We start from the raw sequence: 10,960 nt of genomic DNA, 5'->3' as shown, positions 1-10,960 counted from the left end.
ATTAGAACAGTCCAACAAATCTTATATCTAGGGTAACAAATTCAATCTTCAGCAGTAGGTCTCCAACAGAAGTTTTTGTTTAAAAAGTATTACTTTTACTAGTGAAATAGCAAGAGAATGTCCAAAAAAAGGCCCTAAAAATAACGGGGTCGGCAGAAAAGTTGCATTTTACATTCTATTGACAAATTACCACAAAAGTGTTCCGAATTTGTGGGTGTTCCGAATATGTAGGATGACTGTATGTTGCACTTTTAATTTCTCGATACCTTTTTTCCAGCTTCATGCGAATTCCATGCACACTGAAAAATTATTTTAAAATGAACCAAAACTGAAAAATTCTAAAATTTTAAATTTCTAAAATTCAAACATTCTAAAGTTTTAAAATCCTAAAATTAAAAAAATCTGAAATTTTAAAATTCTAAAATTGTTTGATTCCGTTCGAGTTCGAGTTCTTTAATGATTATGTCCCGCCCGTGTGGATCAATCGGACCGCGCACTGGACTCACAATCCAGAGGTCGCCGGTTCGAATCCCGCGGCGGGCGCTCTAAAATTCTTTGTGTAAATATGGGTATTCGGCGCCGTCGCTCCGTGCCATACTTTCATACACTTAGGAGCCCAGGGCGGCGAAGTCCTTGTAGATAAAAAGGAAGACACTAGTGGTTGGTACTAGCAATGGTGGCCGACAGCTATAAAGTCAACTTCGTTCGTTAATGATTAATGCCGTCTATAATGTAGAAACGAATTCATGAAATAGGCTGTGAAATAAGGATGTTATTTTGTTTTACAATTGAATTATTTTTGTGGTTTTGTACCTACATATTCTAATCAGACCAAGCGAAATGAAATTTTAATCGATAAGACCTTTCGTCCTGTCCTTTGCTACCGACTCAAAGTTATTTCTCAACGAAGGTTCGATTATAAGAACTTATTTCAAATCGTTGGTTCGTGACCAGCCGCCGATCGGCGATAACCATCAATATTTTACGACATGTTCCCATTAGAATAAACAGCACCCGATTGCAATGGTTCGAAACAAGAAAATTTATTGCTCAAAACGGCCGAAACATCCAAAGAATAAATTACAAACAAGCAAAAGTTAAACAAGTCGGCACGTGATCCGAATCCGCCTCACTTGTAGATCCTGACCAGCTGTCCTTGCTCGTTGTACGCGTAGACGGGCCCGGTGATGGGTTCAACGGGTGCGTAACGCAGCTGCGCCGTGAAGCCCATGTTGCGCAGATCCTCGTCGTCCTGGGAGGTCGCATAGGTCACACGCTGCAGGGTGTTGTCCGCTCCGAGGATGTAGTACTGGCCGGAGAAAGCGTTGGCAACGGCCACTACGGTGCGACCGGCGTCATCGGTTTGCTCGTCCTGGTCATCCTGATCCTGATCGTCGTCGTCGTCGGATTCGGGTTGAACGGTGGTGGTTGGCTGGACTTCTTCTGGTTGCTCTTCGGAGTCCTGGTCGGGGGTTCCGTAGGTCTGGGCAGGGAGTTGCTGGGGCTGCTGAGGCTGCACGGGTTGCTGGACCTGACGACCGAACTGTGGGAAGCCGGGCAGGGCGCGGAGTTGACCGCTCAGTGGGAACAGAGGCTGTTGGGTGGGGGCAGCGGGTTGGTTTACGCGACGACCCGGAACTTGCGGGTTGGCACGCTGGAAGTCCTTGACCTGGCTGTCTGGAAGTCCCTGCACGCGAATGGGGTCTAGCTGTTCTGGCTGTGGTTGGGATAAGAGAAGTTATATCTGAAGCTTCAACAGTTTAACGAGATCTTGGTCTTACCAGATCAGTAGTCGTTGGTGGCAGGTACTCGTTGGCCAGCTCGGTGGTCGTCTCGACAAGCTGCGCAATCTGGGCGGTGTGGGCAACGCGCTGCTTGGATACCTCGACCTGAACACGTGGCTGCTGGACCAGCGGAGCTACGTACTCGTTTGGAAGCCTGAACTGGGCTCCCTGGGGACGCCATCCGGATGGAGCATATCCAGCAAACGGGGCTTCCGCAGCGGCAGCCGCTACCAACATACAGAACACAAATGCTCTCATTCTGAAGATCTTCACTGCACTGTTCTCAACGGTTCTCAAACGACAACTGATAACCAAACTTCTGTAAGCCCCACGTTTTTATACGGCGACCTGCAGCGGACAATCGTAGAAGTCTACCAGAAAGTTGGTGTGCGTAACGCTTCAAGGAGTCCACCTACGCGCGCTTAGTATGCAGGATCATCCACAAATCGACAAGTAAGTCCCAACGTCGCCGCGCGATCATGACCATATCCAATCACAAATTCAGTTAACCGCGCGTACTTCACTAATGGTCATATCGGCACTTAATGGCCAATAGGTGACCATCATCGGCCGGACGCCCAGGCAGTGATAACACGCGAGAGGTTCTTGCGCGTGACGCACGTGATCCTCTGCGGACAATTGAACCGTTTTGAGGGTCATCCTTCGATGATCGCGTATCCCGAATGCAACTGCATACAAATTGCAGCGCTGGGACTGATGATGACAAGAAGAGGCGTATGTGACAATATTGGGGGCTTTCACGTGCCGGCGTAGCAGTTTGATTTGTGATTGGAACCTGGCTTGGAAGAAGATAAGCAACGTGTGTGAGGAGGAACTGTCTCGTTAGCTATGCAGGGCACGCGCAGGCCTCCGAGTGGTCGGCCGACGTGGAGTTCAGAGCGCGGACTTGGCTGTAGCGGACTCGTGTGAGTCACGGATCGGCGTTGAGGTGTCACATCGTGTTTAAGTGCCATCGGCAAAACGGCTTGGACTTGATGGTGTGATAGTTCCGCTGAGATAAAATATAGTGCGGAAACGAGGCGTGATCGTGGAGCAGGTTCATTAACTGGGGACTAGGTTGTGGGAAAATAACGAAGTTTTCGGTCAAGAATGTTTAAGGAGGTGGAAATTCCAAGTTTTTTATTTTCATGGTAAAATGTAGCGAAAGTACAAGAAAAAAAATATTTATGGAAAAAAACAAAATAGAAATATAAAAAATACAAAAATACAAAAATTCAGAAATACAGAAATACAAAAAAAACAAAAAAAAAACAAAAATAAAAAAATACAAAAATACAAAAATACAAAAATACAAAAATACAAAATTACAAAATTACAAAATTACAAAATTACAAAATTACAAAATTACAAAATTACAAAATTACAAAATTACAAAAATACAAAAATACAAAAATACAAAGATACTAAAATACTAAAAAACAACCCACACACACATCACTATGCTAAATTCCAAATTTGAGCTCATTATGACCACGAGTGGCCACGTGGGAGGGGCTCTCTAAGCCCTTGAAGTTTGTATGGGAAAAATAGTCAAAATGTACGGAAAAAAGCAACTGTTTTCTCTAAATAAATTGACATAACAATTTTTTTTATGGACCGTCCTTGGACCTTGGAACGAGCTGTCACGTAGGACCTTTTCTGTCAAGAAGGGCCGCAAGTTAATTGGTTAAAACTGATTTAAAAACCGTTTAAAACCCTTTGCGGTACAAAGGGTCTTCCCGAAGACCACCATATTTTTAAGATGTTTTGCTGAAAAGTTATTAGCTCCCGAAAATTACAATTTTTGTGCGGGCGGCTCAAATGGGCAACTTAACAGTAACAGGTACATTTGCCAGACAGGGAAGCTGGCACGCACGTGAGTTTTAAAAATACTCATTTCTATGTAGCCCCTTAATGCTAAGATTTGCGGCTGTCATCATAGCTTGCCTGTCATCGACCATTGCGCATAGGAGCAGTTCTCTCAGATTTCGGTCATTCGATTTTTTTTTTGTATTTTTTAATCCGACTGAAACTTTTTTGGTGCCTTCGGTATGCCCAAAGAAGCCATTTTGCATCATTAGTTTGTCCATATAACTTTCCATACAAAATTGGTAGCTGTCCATACAAAAACTATGTATGAAAATTCAACAATCTGTATCTTTTGAAGGAATTTTTTGATCGATTTGGTGTCTTCGGCAAAGTTGTAGGTATGGATATGGACTACACTGAAAAAATATGATACACGGTAAAAAAAATTTTGGTGATTTTTTATTTAACTTTTTGCCACTAAAACTTGATTTGCAAAAAAACACTATTTTTTTTTTCATTTTTTGATATGTTTTAGAGGACATAAAATGCCAACTTTTCAGAAATTTCCAGGTTGTGCAAAAAATCTTTGACCAAGTTATGAATTTTTAAATCAATACTGATTTTTTCAAAAAATCGAAATATTGGTCGCAAAAATTTTTCAACTTCATTTTTCGATGTAAAATTAAATTTGCAATCAAAAAGTACTTTATTGAATTTTTTTTTTAAAGTGCACCGTTTTCAAGTTTAATCCATTTTTAGGTGACTTTTTTGAAAATAGTCGCAGTTTTCATTTTTTTAAATTAGTGCACAATAATACTTTTGAAAAGCTGAGCAAATTCTCTATATTTTGCTTTTTTGAACTTTGTTGATACGACCCTTATTTGCTGAGATATTGCCATGCAAAGGTTTAAAAACTGGAAAATTTATGTTTTCTAAGTCTCACCCAAACAACTCACCATTTTCTAATGTCGATATCTCAGCAACTAATGTTCCGATTTACAATGTTAGAACATGAAACATTCGTGAAATTTTCCGATCTTTTCGAAAAAAATATTTTCAATTTTTTAAATCAAGACTAACATTTTAAAAGGGTGTAATATTGAATATTTGGCCCTTTTGAAATGTTAGTCTTGATTTAAAAATCGGATCGGAAAATTTCACGAATGTTTTATATTTTGACATTGTAAATTGAACCATTAGTTGCTGAGATATCGAAGTTAGAAAATGGTGGGTTGTTTGTGTGAGACTTGGTAAACATAAATTTTCATGTTTTTAACCCTTTGCATGGCAATATCTCAGCAACTAAGGGTCGTATTAACAAAGTTCAAAAAAGCAAAACATAGAGAATTTTCTCAGCTCTTCAAAAAAATTTTTACAAAGCTGGGCAAACATGTGCACTAATTTAAAAAAAAAATGAAAAATTGCGACTATTTTCAAAAAAGTTAACTCAAAATGGCTTTAACTTGAAAACGGTGCACTTTATAAAAATTTCAATAAAGTACTTTTTGATTGCAAATCTAATTTTACATCAAAAAATGAAGTTGAAAAATTTTTGCGACCAATATTTCGATTTTTTGAAAAATTCAGTATTGATTTAAAAATTCATAACTCAGTCAAAGATTTTTTGCACAACCTGGAAATTTCTGAAAAGTTGGCATTTGATGTCCACTAAAACATATCAAAAAATAAAAAAATAAAATAAAAATAGTGTTTTTTTGCAAATCAAGTTTTAGTGACAAAAAGTTAAATAAAAAATCACCAAAAAACTTTTTACCGTGTATCATATTTTTTCAGTGTAGTCCATATCCATACCTACAACTTTGCCGAAGACACCAAATCGATCAAAAACTTCATTCAAAAGATACTGATTTTTGAATTTTCACACATCATTTTTGTATGGACCGCTGCCAAATTTGTATAGAAAATTATATGGACAAACTAATGATGCAAAATGGCTTCTTTGGGCAAACCGAAGGCACCAAAAAAGTTTCAGCCGGATAAAAAAATACAAAAATTAAAATTAAAGAAAAAACGTTACTTAATCCACCGGAAGGTGGTTGCTGCCTTCCTCCTAAAAGCCTTGCAACCACACACTACGAAAGCTTTGGCTAACGCTTACTTAGTAAGACACTATACATCTGAGTGCTGCCATCTAGGTATGATAAATTTAATGAACCATTTGAAAGCACTGCAGTGTTTGTGTGCGTGCACTGAGCGTAAAGTTCCGACAGCTATCCGCCGGAGCTTTCAAATCATGTAAATAATGACCCTTTTTAGTATCAACCAAAACAGTTTTTCGAACATATCTTTTAAAGTACTGCACCAAGCCGGATGAAATTTAAAAAAGACTTAAAGAACCTGAAGGCAAATCCAAAAACATAGATCCGGACAAAATCGGTCGAGCCAGTTCCGAGAAAAGTGAGTGAGAAAAAAAATTCTACGTCCATCCACACGCACAGACATTTGCTCAGAATTTGATTCTGAGTCGATATGTATACGTAAAGGTATATCTGGGAGGCTTATTTAAAAAGTTCAATTTTTGAGTGATTTTATAGCCTTGCCTCAGTGAGGTGAGGAAGGCAAAAGACCGATTCCGTAGAGAACTGCTCAAGTGCTCATAGCAAGCCCTGTACACTCAAACCCCGATGGTTTGACACCAACTGTTGTCAAACGAACGGGGTCACTTTTTAGTTTGACACCCCTTTTACACGGAGTTCACTCACACTATCAAACGTTGGTTTTGATAGTGTGAGTGAGCGCCGTGTAAAAAGTGACAGTTCGTCTCTTTTTAGTTTGACTTTGTCAAACCAACGGGGTACAAACTAAAAAAGTGTCAAACGAAAAAGTGACCAACCACCGGGGGTTGAGTGTAGATTGTTCGCCCGACAACCCGCATAATCAAAAACCATCGGGGGAATAGTCCAAACTATATTACTACTAAAAGAGATGTAGTTACCACATACTTCCCGCATAAACGAGAACCTTAAAAAAACTTTGTGTTAAATGGTTTTCTCACCATTTCAGAGATCGTAACCACTATTTGAAAAATGGTAGGAAAACCTTAAAAATACCATATCGGAAATGGTACCCTACCATTTTTCATAAAGTTCGACCATCTGAATTGAGGGTGGTTAGCAACGGTAACCTTAAAAATCCCCGAACAACGTTTCGTCAAATTACCATTTGTGTAATGGTAAAAATAAAGTAAATTTTCGCGAAAAAGCGACCTTTTTCTCTCGGTTTTTACTGTTTGAGAAATGGTTTTTAAAAAGTATTTTAAGGTTTTTCTTACAAATTTTAACCTTGCGTCTACTATTTTAGAAAGGGTTTGTAAATGGTTTTTTAGGGTTTTTCTTGCTATTTTTACCTAGCGCTACTATATTGGAAATAGTTTTCATATGGTTATTTAAGGTTTATCCTACATTTTTTCCCAGTTTCACTATTTGAGAAATAGTTTTCAAATTGTTATTTAAGGTTTGTCGAACAATGCCGACCAGTTTTTACTTTTTGATACATGGTTATCAAATGGTAAATTTAAGTTCATCATATAAATTTGTTCACTTTTTGACGGATGGTTCACAACAATAATATTTGAACTTTTTCGGCTTTAATTCTAGTTGATTGCCGATTCTGTTCGGTTGATCATACTGCCAAAGTCGTCCAAACCTGAAAAAATAAGAAAAAAATCACAAAGTATCGAGTAGAATGTAACATTCAAATATGTGTACTTATCTGATGATTCAAATGATTTCCTTGATTAATGCCAATCGTGCGTTCGCTTCGATTTTGTTTTGTCGGTCGGCTGCCACCAAGATCTCTTTTGATTGCCGATCGAATCCTCCAGCACCAGCTGTTCCGTTGTTTCAAGTTCTCCACGGCGCTGAAATGATCAACAAGAAAAATGTAAACAAAGTATCTGGTAAATTAAATGATTTGTTTGAAAATTATACCTGCACACAAAGCGTAAACAACGACCAGCCGCACAAACGTTTCGCTTCAGACTGTTTCTGCCTGCGCTTTGCCTGCACTAGCGCAGGTAACGAGCGTAGCGAGAGAAGAGAAACGAGAGAGCGCGCAAGGCAGATTATTAATACTCTGGCTTGCGCGCTCTCTCATTTTTTTTCTCTTGCTACGCTCGATACTTGCTCTCGCAATTATGCGTTAAATCAAAAAAAATATTATTATATTTAACTTTTGCAAAATGATTCGCTCAAACAATTGACATAAAGTAACAAACATCAGAAACATGACATGTTTAAAATTATTTATGAATTTCGAGCCTTTTTGTTCTTGTGCTCCTGAATTTGTTTTCTTTTTTGGTTGATATAGATTCTGTCAGTTAAAATTGGTAAGCTCCTGCGAATTAGGCGAATCATAATGCTTCTTGGTGCGCTTGTTCAAAAACACCTAAATCCGACCCAGCAAATTTTCCACCGCCGATTCCTTCTTCTAGTACAACTCCCGGCCAACCTAGGCCAACGGCTAGAGCAACAAGAGAGATGACGTGACAATTTAACAAATCGGTCAAAAGATGAAGCGCGTACCGGGCCGCGTCCCACTTGCATTTCTTCAGATTCTTCTTGATGGCCTTCACCGTCCATGTTTCGTAATTTGCAAATGTTCGCTGACAGTTTGATCTGGAATAGTTTCGCAAGTACATACCTTCGCACGCGAAAACTGTTCAACAAGCTGAAAAAGTGCAAAGGGATCTTGGTCAATTTCTTGATCGAATGGGTCAAGTAGTAGAATGGGAACCTCTTGGGGTCCGGCTCCGGCTTGATTTCCGGTGTTTCTGGTCTGCTTCCTGCGCTCCACCACCTTTAACTGAATAAATACCTTGCCCAGATCGTCGGCCTTGAAAGTGTTGTGCAGCTCCAGATTGACCTAGAAGTTAAATTTTCAACTACAATTCAAAAAATCAAGCAGCTAAACAAACCTGAATGTACTGCTCTGTCGCCTCTAGCCAGTCGACCAGTCGCATGTATCGTACACTATCCCAAACATCTAGAACGGAATGTTGGTGCACAGCCTGTTAAGGAAGGTCAACGACACCCGGTACGAATTTTCGTAGTTGGGCACAATTCTCGACGGAATCACCTTGGCGGCCTTTAGCTTGTGCATCAGCGAAATCACCTTGTAGGAGCGCACTTTCTTTACCATCATCTGAACACGCGAACCGAAGCCCATTTACATTGTTTTGCTTGATTTTCGTGCTTGCAGACTTTTCACATTATCTACAGATCTTATCATGGCTCAGATTGTTATGGGAAAGATTGAAATTCGCGAAACATTAAATTTTGTTGATACTACTCTTGGACGGCAACCTGGCATCGCTCCGTAGAAACTCCTGCTGCTTTTAGGTTAACGGTTCTTCTCAAGGTTCTCCGTTGGTAATCAATCCGGCGCGTCAAAAATATTTCTGTAAAATGACAAATTTACCGATAGGTTTTTATTTCAAATAAAAGATTTATTTTAGCAAACTTAACAAAACACCTACTTTCAAAACGCGCTTAGTCCAGAAATGTCACTGTTTTATTTCGGCAAAGTCGCCAATCAAAATGAAGTTCGGTTCAGTGATCTCAAATTTGCCAAACAAAATCAAAACAAACTCATCTCAAAATTGCCATCACTGAACCGAACTTCATTTTGCTTGAACGAACTCAAAAATGGTGTTCCCCCAGTAAGCGTGCACCTTCTTCACGCGATTTTTGGAAAATTGACACTTTGACAGCTAGATCTGTCAAACCATTGTTTTTGTTTTGAATGTGTCCGGCAAAAAGTTATTTTTGGTTCTGATACAAATTTGTAGTTGTGTAACCTCTTACCGGCCGGAATCCACAAAAAAAACGACCGGAATTGACAAAAAAAATCCGAAGATCTGCAACGCGAAAGCATCGATCACATCAAAATTCCATCCGCCGTGCCGGGAAATTCCGCGCTGAAGCGCATTCCGAGGGGTTTGCTGGTTTGATGTCGTTCGCCCAGAATCACTACCCGTTCAAAACCGCCGACTACTTTCTTACCTACAACTTCCCGAGGGAATCGATCAGACGCGCGGTTGGTTCTACGCGCTGCTCGTCATCTCGACGACCCTGTTCAACAAGCCGCCGTTCAAGAACCTGAACTGCTCCGGGCTGGTGCTGGCCGCCGACGGGCAAGAAGATTTACCCAGACCGAATGGAGGTGTTGCATAAGTACGGGGTGGACGCGCTAAGTTGTACCTCATCAATTCGCCGGTTGAGCGTGCGGAGAAATTGCGGTGAGTTTGATATCTTGAGCATTTCTCTAGAAGTCGTTGCTAATAATGATGTCTCTTTCAGTTTCAAGGAAGACGGCGTCAAGAACATAATCAAGGACGTTTGCAGAACATTGATCGGTTCGAGAAAGAGGACAAGATTGTTTATCGATATGACGTTGGATTTCGTCTTTGCTTCCGTTCGATTTTCGTTTTGCTGCTCTAGAATTTTCTCATGGCCTAGGTACTACATAAGTTTGCTAAAAAGTTTGAAAAACTTGAGAAATTTAACCAATTTAGGTTAATTCATGTTCGGTAGGATGTCACGTCCAGACGGATTGATTTTGGCCACCTTTACGGATGATGGCCTCGTGCGCATGACCGCTCTAACCGCCGGAATCCGTCGAGGAGCTCCGTCTCGAGGTCGGGCGGCTCCTGCTCCGATTGCCAGTCCCGCTGCTGCAAAGGCCAAGGCCCCGAAGGAATCCACCAAGGGAAAGGTCCTGTTTGTGGGAAAATTGAAGCGGACCATCACCATCTAGCAGCTGGAGGCTTAATTCGCTCCTTTCAGAACCGTTACGGTGCTCCGGCTGGTGATGGACAAGGAGACGGGACGCTCCAAGGGTTTCGGTTACGTCCAGTACGTGGAGGCGGACGATGCCGCCAAGGCCATGGCCCAGCTGGAGGTGACGATGGCGCACCTAGCTAGTGCGCTAACTTTATGGAATTCTGAGATTTACCCGGACCGAACTGCACCAGGCTGGTGCTGGCCGCCGACGGGCAGAAAATGAGCAAGCGCAAGAAGAATTACCCGGACCCGATGGAGGTGGTGCACAAGTACGGTGCGGCCGCTCTGCCGTGGTCACGATAATTTGTGGCAATCAGCTTCATATCCGTTCCGGTTTCCCCCGTTAATTTGACCACCTTGCATTCCGAGTTCCGGCCAAACATGAAGATCGGCCAGCGCGTTCCTCGAGACCAAATAAACAACCCGACCGTGCGGATTCTGCTGTAACATGCGCAACACTACAAATTACGCAATCGTCATCTTGCCCGACTCGGTTGACGCCCCAACAAATACATTTTCCTCACTGTTATAAACTGCGTTGAAGACCTGCGCCTGGATCGGATT

General features: G+C 41.1%; 2 protein-coding genes across 2 annotated transcripts; both read right to left on the bottom strand.

The window, feature by feature from the left end:
• Positions 1–1,018: 1,018 nt before the first annotated feature.
• Positions 1,019–2,350, bottom strand: LOC120414906 (uncharacterized). The gene is made up of 2 exons (XM_039576236.2): positions 1,782–2,350; positions 1,019–1,717 (listed from the first exon to the last, which is right to left on the bottom strand). Exons 1-2 carry the CDS (start codon positions 2,040–2,042, stop codon positions 1,130–1,132), a joined length of 849 nt encoding a protein of 282 aa, XP_039432170.1. The 5' UTR covers positions 2,043–2,350; the 3' UTR covers positions 1,019–1,129.
• A 5,833-nt stretch (positions 2,351–8,183) lies between these two features.
• On the bottom strand, positions 8,184–8,667 carry LOC120414862 (uncharacterized). Its single transcript, XM_039576181.2, has 2 exons — positions 8,530–8,667; positions 8,184–8,477 (listed from the first exon to the last, which is right to left on the bottom strand). Exons 1-2 carry the CDS (start codon positions 8,572–8,574, stop codon positions 8,184–8,186), a joined length of 339 nt encoding a protein of 112 aa, XP_039432115.1. The 5' UTR covers positions 8,575–8,667.
• Positions 8,668–10,960: the final 2,293 nt, after the last annotated feature.

This window comes from Culex pipiens, chromosome 2, assembly GCF_016801865.2.
Source record: "Culex pipiens pallens isolate TS chromosome 2, TS_CPP_V2, whole genome shotgun sequence".
NCBI lineage: Eukaryota > Metazoa > Arthropoda > Insecta > Diptera > Culicidae > Culex > Culex pipiens.
This window is presented reverse-complemented; position numbering and strand designations above follow the sequence as displayed.